General features: G+C 36.7%; 1 protein-coding gene and 1 long non-coding RNA gene across 11 annotated transcripts; one reads left to right on the top strand and one right to left on the bottom strand.

The window, feature by feature from the left end:
* Nucleotides 1-273: 273 nt before the first annotated feature.
* On the top strand, nt 274-18,240 carry LOC144972268 (uncharacterized). 10 transcript variants are annotated; one of them, XM_078913334.1, is made up of 7 exons: nt 281-646; nt 8,535-8,639; nt 9,188-9,529; nt 10,667-10,894; nt 12,606-12,731; nt 14,036-14,147; nt 16,210-18,240. In XM_078913334.1, the coding sequence occupies exons 3-7, from the start codon at nt 9,519-9,521 to the stop codon at nt 16,924-16,926; spliced, it is 1,194 nt and encodes a 397-aa protein (XP_078769460.1). In that variant the 5' UTR covers nt 281-646; nt 8,535-8,639; nt 9,188-9,518; the 3' UTR covers nt 16,927-18,240. The 10 variants fall into 10 exon arrangements, with proteins under 10 accessions (XP_078769459.1, XP_078769467.1, XP_078769460.1 ...); XM_078913338.1 differs by lacking the exon at nt 281-646 and adding an exon at nt 673-890; XM_078913339.1 differs by lacking the exon at nt 281-646 and adding an exon at nt 673-890 and having other exon boundaries at nt 8,535-8,644.
* On the bottom strand, nt 5,273-6,617 carry LOC144974059 (uncharacterized). Its single transcript, XR_013645639.1, has 3 exons — nt 6,376-6,617; nt 5,718-5,833; nt 5,273-5,351 (listed from the first exon to the last, which is right to left on the bottom strand). It is a non-coding gene; the product is annotated as an uncharacterized LOC144974059 (long non-coding RNA).
* Nucleotides 18,241-18,834: the final 594 nt, after the last annotated feature.

Raw genomic sequence — 18,834 nt, 5'->3', positions numbered from 1 at the left:
ATTTTACTTTATATTTATATTTAGTTCGTTTAAATTCGTAGTATTATATCGATTATCAACCCTGTTTTGTCACAGAAAATAAAATAATCGATTAAAACGTTTTCGGAATAAATCCTTCATGGAGAATGTTGTGATGATTTGTAACAATGATAATATATCGATAAATGAATTTAACAACATAACACTGATTTGCTTATCACAAATCGATACTCAATATAATACTATATATTCTAACATTTGTTCAATTCCTTCTTTTCTGCTCTAAAAGTGTATTATTAATCTTGAGGAATGCCTATATAACCATAGTCACATGCTGTCTTTGGAGGAATGCCTATATGACCACAATCAAATGCTGGGTCTGGAGGAATGCCTTGACTTGACTTACTGACTTAGATGCCTTTCGCGTCTCGACCGAAAGATCGGGTCGCCTTGGCTGTTTCCAGTATTTCCTGTGTGAGGTGTCTCCAATATTGCCGGTCCTCTGCTAGGGTTCTCAGATTTTCAAGGTTCCCTGCCGTTATGAGACTAATGCTTTGTCCAAGTGTTGTGAGGTTTTTGTTTAGGATCACAGGGAGTGTTGTGATCGGTCTTCCTCTGAAAAGGTTCCCGTGTTTTTGGAAATATCCCGACATGGCTTGGTTAGCTGGTATGTTTTTGTCCCTGCGTAGTATGTGACCGAAAAGTTGCCATCGTTGTTGTAAAATGTCAAGGGAGATTGGTCTTTCTTTTGTGATCTTATAGAGTGATTCATTTGAGATCTTTTTTGGGTATTTGATGTCCAGTACCCTTCTTAGCTGTGTGCGATGGAAGGCATCCAGATGTTCTTCTTCGGATTTTGTCAACGCCCAAGTGCCGCAGTTATACAGAAGTACCGGTTTTACAAGAGCACGGTACAGTTTCAGTTTGGTTTTTCTCTTTATTTTGTCACCTCTAATCCATACATTGGTGAGGAATGCCTATGTAACCATAATCAAATATAGGATTTGGACGAATGCCTATATATCTATAATCAAATGTTGGATTAGTAGGAGTGCCTGTATAACCATAATTAAATGGGTTTGGAGAAAAAGAAGAAGAGGCACGATCATTTTATTACGTTGCACTCGACGTGTACATATATGCAGGTCTGACATCCGAACCAAACCACTTATGGGCATATTCTAACATTGTTCTAATGGACACTATTTTGCGTCATTTTTTAAAGATTTCCATTACAACAATGAGCCCATAAGGAATTGGGTTATCACACATGCAAATATGTGCACGTCGGTTGAAGTGAATTTGGAAAAGAAAAGTGTGACCTGTCACATGAAACCGGTATTATGTTGCTGTGATTTAGATACGCAAAGTTTAATCTTATTGTCAAAAAAATATGACCCATTGTCCCGAAATGATGTGAATGTAGAGATGAATGGAACCCGGAGAGATACGTGAATTTAGAATGAAGGTGAATTAACGTGACAAGAAATACAAACTAGATATATAATATGTGTATGGCATATGGTTTGTTGATGTAAAGCGCCAGTGAGGAATTTTGATTGGAACTAGGCTCTATATAAATACATTATATTATTATTATTATTATTATTATTATTATTATTATTATTATTATTATTATTATTATTATTATTATTATTATTATTATTATTATTATTATTATTATTTTATTATTATTATTATTATTATTATTAGGCCAGGCGGAGTTGTCGTGCAAGTAAGGTCGCGAGATCGAGCCCCCATCGCCACAGCGAAGTTTTTATTTTGTGTTGTCTTCTGGCACATTTCTACTTTCTTCTTAACATGATTGTATTTCATTTTTTTATTTATTTTCGGACCGAGACAACGCTTTTAACGGCCAGGTACTCATTTTATGCCTGAGTACGGCGAGAGAATGGGTAAAACGCCGTTTCCAAGGACTCGACTATGAGTGGATGAGAGTGGTACTCCAACTTAGGAGCTTCCACGAATGCCATACCGCAAGACCACATGTATGGGATTTAGGTTAAGTGAACACGTGTTTTACTGGAGAGAATGAATATGACTTCTTCAAGTCACAAAACGTAAAATTCCATATCTCTGGTCATTTTAATTCTTTAATGTGGTCGAGTGGTATGACACTCACCTTCGAACCGGAAGGTCCGAGCCGCGCACAGTTGAGTCCTTGAAAAGGCTCTTTACTTACATTCTCTCACCGCTCTCATGTGGAGAATTAGTACCTGGCAGTTAGCAGCACTGCGCTGTCCGAAGATAATTGTAATATCGCCTAACAGGGGTCATGCCTCGTCATACTGCTACGCGTTGCTGTTGGTTAGGGACCCATTGTAAAGCACTTTTAGTGGATATTGCTCTAAATGAATTCCCTAGTTTAATTTTAAACGTTCTTTTGGGATCTGGTTCATCGGATGTAATACCGTTTTGTGATGATGGGATATGATTAATGTTTACATCCAAATTCTTTTACTTTTCCAATAATTCCCATAAATGTGACCAAACGTCTAATGACGGTATTAATGCTAATACAAGGGTAGACTGAAAAGTCTTGACGCGGCTCTTGTACTTTCAAAACTATAATAGATACGAAATTGACAAAGGTATCAAAACAAAGCGTAATTTATGTCCTTTCCGTCTATCATTTTAGATTTCAGCATAGTCAACGTTCCCATCTATAGTCCGTTCCCTTAATGGAAAAATTGTGCAAATCGTGTAACCAGCATGACATTTTCACACAAAGTGCAGAATTTTATGAGGATTTCGAAAATAGGTGGCTCCAAGTTGAAATATAGCTGGAACCACAAGTTTTTGCCCTTTAAAGGTGACAAAATACATTTTTTCAACATTTTATTTTTTTTTCTCAAAACATTACGGTTTTATAAATATTTTATAATGATGTGGTTATTTTGCTATTCCCTTGCGTACTTTGGACTCAGAAAATATTTTTCCATTTGAATTTTATTGAAATATATAAGAAAAATACGAAATTCAATTGGGATTTTTCAGGAAATTAAAAAAAATATATATCTCCTTCCTGGAAACTGTTTAAATGGTTTAGAATCTGACATATATTTGAAATGCCATGCATTTCAAAAACATTTTTCAATCTTCACATCCTCTAAAATCAAGCAATATTAATTTGATTTAAAAAAAAACAATAATAGACAATTCAACTGCCAAAGCAAGTACCCTTCTCCTCCCGACACACACGTACAATCACTCTCAAACATAAGAGTACAATGTATCTCTATCATATAGCAAATAACACGTTTAAATTTAATATATATATATATAATATATATATATATATATATATATATATATATATATATATATATATATATATATATATATATATATATATAATATTGTACAATACATATTTATTCAATGAAGAGTTAAACGATTTAAAACATTTTTTTTCTGTGTACATATTTAACAGCAGCATTATTATAGATTTACATCCCTTTTTTAAAAATTACATTGTTGAAAACATACAATTGAAAAACGTGTTTAAAGTCAATCATTGTCTCTAGAACATTGACCATTGCAGGCACATAACAGAGTACATGGAAGAGATGCCTTAACACAATTGCATCTTTTGGAGCATCCCTTTGGTGAACAGTTACATTTAATCAGATTTTGTGAGGCATATGTAAGGTCAGTCAAAGTGGACCACTTTGGCATCCCATCTTCTTTCCAACCAAAATCTGATTTGGAAGGAAGACTAGGGTCTTTAGCAAGAGAGCGTTTCCATACATAACCAGCTTGGTAAACTGCTCGATTTAAATGCTGTTTGAGAGCTTCACGAGTTGGTGGCATATTGTCTGGAAGGCGTGACTTTTTTTGTAAAAAGTTCACGCCGGCATTCATTGACAGCAGATAAGTTGGTTGCTCTGTCAAACAACAAACAGACAAATCTCTGGATGATGTTGACATACTTGTCTCTTTATAGAACTGGCAAATTCTTTTACTAGTTTCAGCTGTAATATCTTTTACCCTAGCATAGGAAATTGATAAACCCAGAGCAGACAGTTTATCAATAAGACCTTTCTTTCTGGTTTTGGCAAAAACCATGACTCCTAAATAAACGGGGATTGGGGTTTCCTTGGACAACTGTTTTCTAGTGCTACCTGAATTTTGCGGGCTTTTGTTGTTGTGGTTCAACATGATAAGCTGTGAAATTGTCATGGTATGTCGATTCTGATGACCAAAACATAGCGAACACTGACCACTTCAAATGCCATTCACAATTTTCACTAATTTGTGTGGTACACTATTGACAATGCTATCATGATCTATATTGAGGGGTGATATGAATGTATGATTTCTTATTTCTGCTCTTATAATATCAACTGCTTTTTGTATTGCAAGATCATCATTTGAATCTAAATCGGAAATAGCTGCTTGTGAAATAATATTCCCCTCTTTGAAAGTAAGCAAGACTTCCCGCCCATCCCTGTATTCCATTAAAGAAGGAACTCTCGATAGTAAATTTTCTTTGAATCTAGTTTTATGTACATATACATCCGACAAATTTATGGCATTTAATTTTGACAAAAGTAAATTGTAGAGATCATTCAGCTTAAACACAACATTTGTGTCTGTGCGAGCTTGTTGTTGATCAATAAAATTGACAATATCCCGTTTGAATTCTGCAATGTGTGTTTTGTATTTGTTGTCTGAAGTATTTTTACGTCTAAAATCGTCTGCTTTTCTGTGGAACAGTATAAGGCAAGGCTTATGATACTTTGCTTCCATCGCAATAAGATCACCCTCCGCAAATACTCTAAATATACTTGTATCTGAAAGAAGGACAGCTTCCTAGTAGACTTTTTGTGAGAGAGCAGGAGTCCGGACCTCAGTCAATTCCCCTTCACAACCCTTACAAAACAAGCAGTGTTTGCTTACATGTGATGTGTTTCATGTGCCTCTTGTATCAGGACTTGCAACTGCTTCACTATTACATTGATTTATCTTCTTTGCAAGCCTTTTGAGTTTTGATTTATGAAACCTGTGTCTGCAATTCTTATGGTAAAGTCCACCATTGTCTCTCAAAAAACTAGCAAGACATTTCACAGGTTGGTTAATATTGAATTTCAATGCTATTGGCAATCTACCTGAGTCATGAAAAAGTTTGATATCCTCAGAAATGGCAACATAAGTGTCTTCAATACAATTTAACTTGGTTGCTTTTTTAGGGTTTGTGAGAGGAGAATTTTCAATGGTTTCTTGACAAAACAGGCACTTCGACCAGTCAATTTCAGGGGAAGCTTGATAGAGTCTTGGAACTTTGTTCAGATTTTTACAGTCGACAATGGATGTCTGCCGCTTCTTTCCTCCTGCCATATTAGCGCATTCTAGGAAGGAAAGAAAAATAAATCAAAACCCCATGACATACTCAAGAGACGATATTTAAAGTTATTTCCTACAAAGTGTGAATTACGTAGTTTCTCAAGTTACAGAAAATGTTACCATCTTAAGGCGATATAGGGTAGCTTGAGAGATGACAGAATGAACAAGTTTGTGTGCGTGCGAGTGTGTGTGTGCGTGTGTGTGTGTGTATGCGTGTTAGTGTGTATTTGTGTGTGTGTTTGCGTGAGAAAGGTTAAACACATATTAGTTGACGGGGCTTGGATAGCTCAGTGGAAGATCCTCTGCAAAACAACAATAAAACAACAACAACAACATCAACACACACACAACGAACACATACTTTCAAATACCTGTTAGAATGGAACTTTAGTCCTTGCAATCTTGACCATTCAACAAATCAAACTAGCATTCCCATTTGACGAGGTCCCCAGGCATGATGCTTTTAAGGAAACAAAGGACTGTGAGGCTGGCAAGTAGAAATATAACAAACAAGTCAATACATTGTTTAAAAAAAAAACCAAACCTGAACATGCAAAAGGTAAAGCAATGTGTGTGAATATTAGCATGTATTGGTAGAATTGTGTGTGGAGATGTTCTTTTTTTGATCAACTGAGTTAATAATAAATTAGTTATGTTTTTTTCTTTCTCGGTCAGCAGTAATGATAAACACCGTTATTCTATCATCAATCATCGACAGGCTAATTTATATCTAATCGAATCTAAAAGGGTCTAAATTTAGTACTGACATAGCACATGTAACTTATATTATACTAAGATAGAAAAATATGTTCAGATCCAAGCATGGGCCATAATCTTACTCTATCTTTTGCATCCTGGGGGCTTATGATATGACTGTGACTCAGCTTTGATCTGACCCAATTCTTTTTTCACAACTCAATTCTTTTGTCATACATTGCGCAATACTTATCGCACTAGCATGCGCATAAAGTAAAATAACATCACGATGATATAAGACATTTATAATAGATGAAAAAGATTGTTCCTTACCTTTTCAATGAATATCGATTGCACAAAATAAAATTGTAGTTTGTTGACATCGTTCAAAAGACAAAACTCATTCTCTCAGTTATTTTTTAGACAACACATGATGCCATTGTCGGTAGATGGAGCTGTCGTTATCTCGAAGGGAGAGGCGGTGACAGATGACAAAACCGCATTTCGATTTAGCATTATTGTACTGTACACAATGGTTGAAAGAAACCTCTTTAACTGCTTTAAATATTTTTTTTAGTCTCTTGTTGTTGTTTTTTTTTCGTTTACAGGCGCTAAGACATCCTAGTACATACTTAGTAAAGGATAGGTCGACCTAATGACTCATAGTTTTGTTGCACGGGCAAAAAAGGACAATTTTTATTGGGTTTTTTTCTGCGGTCAGAAGACCAAAAAAAAATGTTTTAAAATAATTAAAAGCTATATTTTTGGTAAATAATAATGGAAAACATTAAAACAAACATACGTCCACGATCAAAAACACATCAAGATGTTCTTAATGGGTGAGAATGTTTTTTTTAAAAATACTTTTGTCATCGAGCGCCAAAACGTCACAAAGTGCGCGTTTTCACTAGACGTTACGACGAATTTGAAGGTCTTTTCAATAAAAATGGTATTTGGAGCCACCTATTTTTCGAATCTTCATAATTTTCTGCACCAATTTGTATACTTAGTTTGCTGGTTACAAAAAGTGCACAAAAGGCACGGAACTTGCCGCTAAGAAAACGGACTACTACACAGAGCCGCCAACGATGCACCAGTTATTGCATCGCGTCGGAGAGGAATTAACGTGGTAAACTTCGACACCATCGAGTCACCTCCACCTGTACCTTGTCATCACAACCAAAATGTGCCCACTTGAGGGGACTCTTAAGTCTGAAGAAAAGGAGAAAAAAAACAACACTTTTTGCTAAATCAGAACTGTAAAGAGGGGTGGGAGGGGGGGGGGGGGTTCTATGACTTCAAGAAAACTTTCTCTTTCATTTCGTTCATGCATTTATGTGAGCATTCTCGATCTCCAATGGACACATAACTTTTTGTAACGGTAACCTTTTCGAACGATATATCCATCTCTTCCCTATGAAATTAACTCGATTAAGTTCGTAATTTCTTTGGCAGATTTGCTGCGGTTGATACACTTGTGGACGACCACGGCAAGACTGCTCATTAATGTTGGTAGAGACAGCATCAGTTCCAGTCAAGCATTTCGCCCACCGTTGAACGGTTCTAATACCCACAATTCACCATAAACACGTTTTAGCCGTTTATAAATTTTTATAGGTGCACATCTCTCTGCAGTTGATTGCATATATTTTTATGTGTGTGATTTCTTCGACCGACATTTTGGAGTAGGGAGTCTTTCAAATAAGATAAATTGAAGTCAATAAATAAAAGCTAAACACATTTTGGCGGCCAAATAGAAGAATAAACAACTCACATTTTAACTGGTGAGTTCAATACAATCGGGGATATTTAATCGGCGTCAAGACATTTCAGTCACGACTAGTAATAATAATAATAATAATAATAATAATAATAATAATAATAATAATAATAATAATAATAATAATAATAATAATAATAATAATAATAATAATAATAATAATAATGATAATCAATAATAAAATAATATAATAATAATAATAATAATAATAATAATAATAATAATAATAATAATATGATAATAATAATAATAATAATAATAATAATAATAATAATAATAATAATAATAATAATAATAATAATAATAATAATAATAATAATAATAATAATAATAATAATAATATTATTATTATTATTATTATTATTATTAATAATAATAATAATAATAATAATGATATTAATATATAATAATAATAACAATACAATAGTAACAATAATAAATTGCACTTATTATAGCGCTTTACCCCGTCAAACAGGCACCAAGCACTTTATATTGATATCAATTGAAATATACAAATACATAAATGAACAGATCATTGATTGATTACATTTGAAAGAAGTGGATGTTTAATTGTGTTTTAAAAATTGAAGGGATGGGCATGGCCTAAGGAATCATTTTCATCATTTAATTCTTTACATCCCTTGTGGAACAGAGAGCTTCAACAGCACATTTTCACCATGTTCTGTTCTTTGTCTTCTTGATCTCTCCCCAGGGCATTCCGGCCAACTTCACCTCTTCCTCATAAGACCTGCTCCGTGTTGTCTTCGGCCTGTAAACCTTCCTTTTTCCCTGAGGGTTTAGGTCCACAGCTTGCCTCGTAATGTCTGTTGTTGATTTTCTGGATTCCCACATAATACTTGATTCACATTATGTGTCCAAGTATTGTTTTATAGATAGTTCGAAGATGACGTCACTCAAGCATTTGTTGTTATATTTTGCCATCCGCGTTTGTGAGTTATTCTCACTGAACTGTACTAACCAGACTATAAAAGTTCATGGTTACACATAGTTTGTGTGTTCGTCCGTTATACTTCCGGATGGCAATGTTATGAGCTTCTTAACCAAGCGCATACTATCTATATAGACGGGACGAAATTGACTTGACGTCACTCAGCTCTTTGTTGTTGTTTTTAGCCAGTTTATGAGTAAACTGAATTCAGCAGACTATAAGCCTTCAAGGTTACACATATTTTTGTGTGTTGGTCCGTTATACTTCCGGATGGCAATGTTGTGAGCTTCTTAGCCAAGCGCACACTATCTATAGTCTAGTTAATACAATTTTGTGAGAATTACTCATAAACACGGATGGAAAAAAGCAATAACAAAGACATGGGTGACGTCAACTTCGTTCTATCTATAAATCAGACTATAAACATTCAAGGTTACACGTAGTTGTTTGTGTTTGTACTTTATATCCGGCTAGCGGATATTGTAAGCACTTTACCCAAAATCAGAGCATCTATAATGTATTAGCGTCCCGTTGAAAGGAAAACCAAAAGAAGACATCAACATAATCCCCAACGCCCATTGACTCCTGCTGATTTCTGCTTTCGCCTGCTGACTCCTATAGATGCTTATTGACGTTTGTTAACGTTTATAGGTGCCTACAGACGCTTATCGACACTTATAGATGCCTGTTGACGCCCATTAACATTTGTTGACGTCCAAAACAACATCGAACACCACTGATTTCATCATGACTGAAAGGTATCGTCTTGGTCTTTGTGTTGGGTACTTGTTTAAAAAACAACTTGATATTTTATATAGCGCATTATCCACAAATGTGCTCAAAGCGCTTTGCACAGGGTACATGACCAACAACAATACGTAACATGTAGATCGAGACGACGCCTGTTGGGCGATATTACAATTTTTACCGACAGACACAACGCTGTATAGCCAGGTACTCATTTTACATCCGAGTACGGTGTGAAAATGTGAGTAAAGAGTCTTTTCCAAGGACTCAACTATGCGTCGAACGGCAGCCATCGTTAACTTATAGCCTGACACTAAGACCCATATTTTGACGTCATTTTTAGGTTTGTAGCCCGCCTAGTGAGTTGTCATTGGTCGTGGTCAAGGAAACAAATGATCCGATTGGTTGAACTGTTGAATATAACTCATGATTTGTTTTCTTTTGTGGCCAAAGACTTGTTGGTCAGTGTCAGGCCATGAGTTTTCGAACCCAGGACCTTCCGATCCGAAAAAGAGTGTTATACAAGAGCACATAGCCGTACATTTACAAGTCGGAATAACTCCGATTGGTATGGTCGTAGTGTTGTATCGAGGAAAATCAACAACTCTCAAATAAACCTTTATAATTTATGTAACCCAGTATTTTATCAGGATGAACAAGATTCAGACTCAAAGCAACGCTCGGCGCATAGTTGAGTCCTTGGAGAAGGCTCTTTACTCATATTCTCTCACGAACTCGGGTGTAGAATGAATACCTGGCCATTAACAGCCATGTCTCGTTCTACATGTTACGTGTTACTGTTGGTTAGGGATCCTTGTAAAGTGCTTTGAGCACGTTTAGTGATTTTCCACTACATAAAAGCTCAATTTTTTAAATATTTTTTTTTACAAACCGGTTATTCAGTTTACACTTGAGTTATCACGAGAAATGTAAGGATAGAAACTTTTCCAAGGAATCAACAGCGGGTTTGGACCTTCGACATATTGGTCAAAAGCCGAGTGTTATATCTCTAGACTACAAACCTGATCCAAATAAAAGTAAAATTTAAGTTAAAAAAAAAGAATTATGGCCTTTCGCCACGACCTCATAAGATATCGTCGCGGAACAAAAGCATTTTTCAAAAAAGACTTATTTTTACTATTTCACAGAGCTCCGTCAAAACTCTGGCCTCCTACAGACGTTCCTGACCAGGTGAATCTGACATTCTATGGCCTGGATGACTTTGAAGCCAAATCAGGAATTTTCAGTGACTTCACCAAGTACGTGTTTGAGGTGGTGGTTTGGATATCTCTGTGTGGAAGTGTGGGTCTTTGTGGCGTGGTTACCAATGCCATCAATCTCACTGTGTTTATCCGACAAGGTATTCTCACTGAAAGGTATGTCTTCTTTCTCTGTGAAGCAATCTCTCTCTCTCTCCCTCTCTCTCTCTCTCCCTCCCCCACTCTCTCTCTCTCTCTCTCGCTCTCTCTCTATTTCTCTCTATCTATCTATCTAATCTATCTTCTACTATCACTATCTATCTATCTAGTTGATATCTATCTATTGATTCTATCTATCTATCTATCCATCCATCCATCAATCCGTCCATCGATCTATCTATCCATCTATCCATCCGTCCATCTAACCATCTCTCTATTTGTCTATCTATCTATCTATCTATCTATCTATCTATCTATCTATCTATCTATCTATCTATATCTCTCTCTATCTCTATACCCTTCTCTCACTCCCCCCTCTCTTCCCTTCTGAAATGTTTCACCGTGTTTATCAGACAATGTATTCTCACTGAAAGATATGCCTTCTTTCTCTGTCAAGCGATCTCTCTATCTCTCTCTCTCTCTCTCTCTCTCTCTCTCTCTCTCTCTCTCTCTCTATCTCTCTATATATCCATCCATCTATCTATCATCTATCTATCTTATCTATCTATCTATCTATCTATCTATCTATCTATCTATCTATCTATCTATCTATCTATCTATCTATCTATCTATCTGTCTATCTCTATCTCTATCCCTTTCCCTCTCTCTTCCTGTGTCTGGAGCACACACTCTCCCTCTCACTTTCCCCCTCTCCCTCTCCCCCTCTCCCTCTCCCCCTCCCTCTCTCTTTCTTACCTTCTGAAATTAATGTCCATCGCAACTTCTCCCACTATGTTTTAAATGGGATTTCAATATGCCTATGTGGGACTGTAGGTCTCTTGGGCGTTTTACCAATCCCATCATTTACTGTCTATCACTATAATATTATCACTAATATAGCTGTGACCACATCTCTCTCTCATCTTCTCATCTCATCTCTCTCTCCTCCCTCTCTATCCTCTCCTCTCTCTCTCTCTCTCTTCTCTCTCTCTTCTATCTCTCTCACTTCTTTCTCTCTCTCTCTCTTTCTTTCTCTCTCCCTCTCTCTCTTTCTCTATCCCTCTCAATCCCCCTCCCCCTCTCTCTCCCTCTCTTCCCCCTCACACTCCCCCCTCTCTCCCCTCTCACTCCCCTCTCTCCCCTCCCTCCCTCTCACTCCCCTCCCTCTCTCTCCACCCTCTCTCTCCCCTCCCTCTCTCAATCTCTCAAAGCAAGCGCTTACAAAGGGTTCATGGCCAACAGCAAAACTTGACATGTAGACGGACATTCGCTCTCAATATTACATATTTTGGACTGGTCAAGCTGTTAAGGGCCAGTACTCATTTTACACCTGAATACGGTGAGAGAATGTGAGTAATGGGCCTTTTCAAAGGACTCAACTATGCGCCGAGCGAGGCTTGAACCCAGGACCTTCCGATCCGAAAACGTTGTCATACCATTAGACCACATTAACTCAATCCTCTCGAGTCTTGCTGGTATTAAAGACGACTTAATGGACAGTCTTCTATGCTTAAGTCCCTCCTCACAGTACGTCTCTGGAACTCATTGGGGCGACATCGCTTCTCCTTTCCTTGGGATGCCCATTTCAGAGCCTTCCCTGCCAGTCCTTCGGCAGGTTTGCAACAGATATGGCTTAACCATTGCCATTTTCTTCATTCTCATCCACCGCGCAATACAAGGAAAATTAATTGATGAAACATTTTAAATGGTAGATAATTTTCTCCCACAGTGTGACAGCCAGCTTGGCAGGCCTAGCAGTGGCTGACCTGTGTTGTACCAGCTTCATGTTCTTTCATAGCATCAACTATGCCATTTGGGTGTATCCACCCAGTAACATTCCATGGGATCCGTTGAGGCAAGTGTAGTGTCATCATTATCATCATCATCATCATCATCATCATCATCATCATCATCATCATCATCATCATCATCATCATCATCATCATCATCATCATCATCATCATCACTATCATCATCATCATCATCATCATCATCAACGTCGTCGTCACCATTATCACCACCACCACCACCACCACCATCTTTATTACTTAATAATAAATGATGACGAGGGTGAATGGGCGTAGGTGAGTTGTCGAGTAGATAAAGCATATCACTCCAGCGTACAGTTTATTGGGTTCAATTCCTACTACAGACAATTCATTTTTTTCATCTGGGGAAGACTGAAAGATTGTGAGTAGAGACCTTTTCCAATGACAGAACTTTGCACCGCTCACCGTTATACTCTGAGCAGGGAAAATTGTCATGACACAAAACCACAATGCCGTGCATTTAGGAAAATTCGTATAATCCCGAAATTTTGCTTCCAATTCCAAAACTTCATGAGCAACTCTTGGTCATTAAAACTTATTCAAAATGAAAGTTGTTGCCAGACTACATAATATTAAGTATTTTGACGTGTTATTTAATCCTTGTGAGGGTAAACTGTTTATTTTTAAAGTTAACTAAAGTTAACTACTACTTTATTTTATCTTCCCAAAATACGAATTTTAAGATAATCAAGGAGGCGGCTATGGCTAAAAGTTTTAATAAAAGCATTGCCAGTACAAGGCCTTTCCTGTCTTTATCTCAGTTTACATTTTGTGAGCAGATCACGTCAAAATCAAATCAAACAACATTCATTTGGATAAATGACATCTAGATGAGGTTGTCTCTCGTCTTCCAGATAGAAGTATAAATCTTCATGTGATATTCCTCGTAAAGAAATAAATAATAGGGGTCTCGATAGCTCAGTTTGTAGAACACCTGCTTCACACGCAAAGGGACCGAGATCGATTCCGGTGAAGTCGATGCTTTATCCATGACCCCCTCCTATCCACCCTGCAGTGATTGGGTCTTTTAGATTTAGTGGAAAGCACTTTGCGATAGACTTGCGTCCTATCCAAAGGGTGGCAAACAATTGCAATAGTCCGTTTCACGCTATTGAAACTGGTATAAACTGGGCTCCATGGGTCTAATAACTCTGTCTGACGTACTTCAGGGATAATTTCATGGCAAATCTTGATATTTTAAAGAATGTCTGACAATGCAGGGACCAATAGCTCTTTCTTTACAAAATTTGGGACAATGGGCCCATATTGAGTTGGCAACGAGCTTATCCGAAAAAGGTTCTTAATCTTATTATGCTAATTGTATTCCCAGTGTTCAATACGTAGCCAGTGGATGGCCCCGTATCATGTTTACAAGAATGACGTGCTGGATTACTGCCTACGTGGCTTTAGAGAGATCTATGTGCGTGGTGCTACCATTCAAGGTAAAACAATGCAAACATTTGTAGAGATCAATCTCAAGGTTTCACTATACTCAAGAGAACTTTAAACCACTTTATTTTTCTCAAAAAATTAAATCGGATTCTTATTTTATGCACTCCACAGAGTCTCTGTTATCCGTGCTGTCAGTCCTAGCACACGTATACAATTATAAACTTTACTGTATATATGGCCATTTTCTCTATCTCATCGAGAAGCGCATTATTTCTTACCCAAAGTACTATTCTGATATTTATTACAACAGAAACGAGAAAGTTTGTTTCCGTCAATAGTTCAATAAGGGTTGGAACAAATACAATGACATATACAAAGTTGGAAACGAGACAAAGCTAGTTGGTGTATAATTTATTGAATTCATGTAAACTGCTGTAAAGTCGCAGATATATAAAACCAGTCATCAAAAAATCGGTTTGCAAAATTGAACACACAATTGAAATCACACATGACGCACTTCCGTATTTTCTTTGTTCACCATAAGAATTTATTTTACAACTCTTTGCCTAATTGATGATGTTGGCTGACCTCACATATATTCAATGGGATTGATGTCCGGTGACACAGCAGATCGTTTAGGAAAACCTGTTTATCGAGCTCTTTGCGATGAAGGGTTATCATGCTGGAGGAATATACCTTCTTGAATATTTTGATTTCGAATAAACGGGACAAGATTTGTACAAGAACATCGCTGATGAATATGTCTACGTTGAGTCTTTGATACTTATTAGTTCATCGTTTCTATCACCAATTATCACTTCTCACACCTTGAAAGATCTATATCTTCGATGTGTTACTTCAATGATGGTTTCGTCATTGAAATGTTCATCTCGACGTCTATTGTATAAGGTACGTTTGTCTCTGGAATCAACTTCAGATAGAGATTCGTCTGCAAACAAGACTATGTACCACATTTTCTGATCCCAGTCCTGGTGTTCGCGTGCCCATTTCAATCGAGTAACTTTGTGTAAAGGGGTAAGCTTTGGTTGAATTACGGGTTACTCAGTGAGCGTGTGCATTTGGTGTGGTAAATGCTTCCAAGCAACGCTTATGTGAAATTAAAATCTGAAATGTATATTTATGGGTGCGCATTTATAAAATGCAACTTTGGTACCGACAAGGTTGGCGATCGGGATCTGCCCTTGATTTAGGCATGCGATAGATCAACGGACAGAAACAGTTTATATATATATATATATATATATATATATATATATATATATATATATATATAATATATATATATAATATATATAGAATGTAAATTTTCATATATATATATAAGGTCATTTAAATCGATAGATATTTGAAAGACGAGTTTTTCTGGCCAAATTTTAAATTATCTGTCTTTCCAGAGTAGGATAGATAACTGCTTAAAATCATTTAAGTTGTCATCAGCAGTGGTCAAGGAAACAAATGATCCGATTGGTTGAACTATTCGATACTACTCACTACTTACTTTACTCAGACATAATGTTTTGCCATTGTCGAGCTATACGTTTGCCATGATAGCTCTCAAACTGGTGTCGTGAAAGAAAGGATTTAAGTTTAGTTTCAAGAGAAATAAGAGGAAATAGATCAAACTCTCAGTCGTCAATAACAGTGAAGATAATAACGTAAACGACGATTATAAGGAAAAATAGAAATAAGAAGACTATATTAGATTGAGCAGGGATAACGAAGAGAAATCTCAGCTGGGAGTCAGACATAGGAAGTCGGTCGCCAAGCACCACTCATTATATCGGTCGCCAAATAGATTAGATTACTGAAAGCTAATAAAAATGACTTTGCTATCTTATGCCAGACCTCTGATCTCGTCGCATTAAATTAGAATAATTAATGCGTTATAATTAATAAGCAAATTATTGGAGAGCGGCATATCACCTTCTCTGTATAACGCCTAGCTATGAAATACAAATTACCCATACAAATGTTTCGAATCTATTCGCAACCTTTGAAATTATGGCATATTTTGTTCCCACATTTTAAACTGATAAGTACGTGTTTAAATGATAAGATGTAACCATGATTCTTTTTGGTTTTATTTGCCAGGTTAAGCAATTGTTCACAGCACGTCGCTCCATTGTCATAATCTGTTGTATTTTTGTCTTCATCATTGCCTCTTACATCCCTATATTCTACACACATCGCTTAATCATGATTCGTGACCCAGTTACAAACGTCACAAAACTGAGAATGGATTTGGGCAAAAACGCCGATGACGTAGAGCATGTAACACGTCACTTGAATGACATCATTCTGCCCACTATGTCATTATCTATCGTCATTATTTGTACGCAGTTAACCATCACACGCTTAAACGCAACGACGAAGTGGAGAAGAAAGAACGCGAATTCTGGGAATGTGGCCGGTTCTAAGACTGGCAATGAACTACAAACAAAAGCAAAAAATACGCACAATGAACATGGTGACTCTAGTGAGGTTCAAGAAAATTCTGATGCTCCCGATAAACCAACCACTAGTTCAAGCACATCCACCAAAGAGGCAAAAGTTGTTAAGATGATTACATTGATTTGTATAATCTTTATCATCTGTAATTCTCCGTGTGTCATCATCTTTTACACCAGAATCTTGATACCCGAGATTGCCAATGGTGGACGCTACAATAATTTGTTTTATGTGATATACTCTATGGATTTCCTACTGGAGACCATCAACTCTAGCATCAACATTGTCGTATATTATAAGATGAGTTCTAAATACAAACAAGAATTTAGACGTTTGTTTGGGATGAAAGATGAAAGTTGATGTCGAGTTTCGTCACCATATTGGACTTTTAAAAGTGAGCTTTCAATATAGGGCAATATCCACTAAACGCTCCATTCACTTTTGTCAAAATATATCTGATTATCATAGATTTATAATATAAGCCCCCAAATATTTGGTGCCGACGTCACCACCAGGACCATTGTGATGCATACCGTGTTTTCGTTTTATAATCGCTTTTTCATATCCTTCCATTGAATTTTGAAATAATACGGCATGTTAAGTGATTGTAAACATCACTTTTGGTTGACTGTTGTCGTAGAAATGATATGATCGAACTTTTCTGTACAAATGGTACAATTTCAAAATAGGTCATCTTTGATGTTGTCTTACTTCTATCTAAAAAAACCCCAACAATATGTTCTGTTTGAAAAGGAACTGTGATTCAACATTTCCTGATGCAGGAATAATACATTTGTAGCTTTATTAATACGACTTTAAAGAAAAAACAGGATGAGATGCCCACATGAAATAGAGGGTTACCACAAAATAAGATACGTGTGATGAAAAAACCTCCCAAAAACCCAAAGTTTAAAATGGTAAAAAAATGTTGGGGCCAAATTCTAATTGGATCCATCGATGTAACTACTAGCTTGTCAAAAACTCTCAAACTTGGGACTTTCTGAAAGAAATCTTTGAAATCCTAGGTTTGAGAGTTTTTGACGATACGAGGGTCATTTTAATCGATCGATATTTGAAAGACGAGTTTTCTGACCAAAATTTTAAAACTGAGTTTCTTTTTCAGTGTGGCAGTAAAATACCAACATTGTACAAAACATTTCATGTTAAAGAGACTTTTCTATCGAGTTAAGATTATATTTATGTACACGCTCCTCAGCGCACAGCCTTTGTAATTTACAGGTGGCACTTCTCTAAAAAGTTACCCCAAAACTAAAGTCGGAAATCACATAAAGAAAATAAAGAGTGAATTGTCGTTAGTAGTGCTCAATGCAAAAAAAATATTATACCATTGGTTGAATTATTGTATACAACTCAATATTCACTTTATTTTGGTTGTCATCGCCTTGTAATATAACGTAATGTTCTGGGCTGGGCAGTGTTAGGCCACGATAAAGGCTATGCTGAAAGAGGTCAAGTTTAAACGTTTTTATTCCGGGGGATTAAAAAATATACTTTTTTGAATAACACAGTTAGGAATCTTTAACTTGCCATTTTTTGGTTGACCTCACGTGGTGCTAGAAGAAAATGGTGTTGATTCAACTGAAAAATAACGCAACTTGATTTTGAATTCACAAGAATTTACTCAAATACAAAATAAACCATTTAGAAACCAAAGGTTTGTTGTCTTTTTCAAAGTTAATAGTCGGCCTATATATTCCGCTACACAACATGTACTCAAAGCGTTTTACATTGAATAATGTACTGGACGAGACATGACGCCTGTAATGTGCTACTATAATTGTTTGATAGAGACAAAACATATTACCGGCCAGGTATTCATGTGACATTAGTGCTCTAATGTATCATAGACACCCCCCTCCCCGTCTGATTTTTTTTCAGAAATATTGCGCGTACCCATCCCCCCCCCCCCCCCCCCCCCACGGCCCCACCACCGAAGCTTAATTGAACCCACTCCCCCCCCCCCCCCCTCCCTTTTATTAAATTTCAGCTCACGTAATGTGCCGGTTAAAATGTACCAAGAGAGAAAAAGAAAAGAACCATCCCCTTCTAAAAAGAAAAGAAAACAAATTAAAAACCCCAAAAAACAAAACAAAAAAAAAAAAAAAAAAAAAAAAAAAACCCAACAACGTAGAAGTGCACTTTATACATCACATCTCGCCTCGTCTAAATTAGAAAAACCCAAATCGCGCTTCCGCACCCCCCCCCCCCCCCCCCCCCCCCCCCCCACCTTAACAGATACACTTGAGA

Source organism: Berghia stephanieae, chromosome 5 (assembly GCF_034508935.2).
Source record: "Berghia stephanieae isolate SIO BIC M18660-M18661 chromosome 5, UCSD_Bste_1.3, whole genome shotgun sequence".
Classification (NCBI taxonomy): Eukaryota; Metazoa; Mollusca; class Gastropoda; order Nudibranchia; family Aeolidiidae; genus Berghia; species Berghia stephanieae.
Note: the sequence above shows the minus strand (reverse complement) of the source record. Positions and strands in the feature narration are given on the sequence as shown.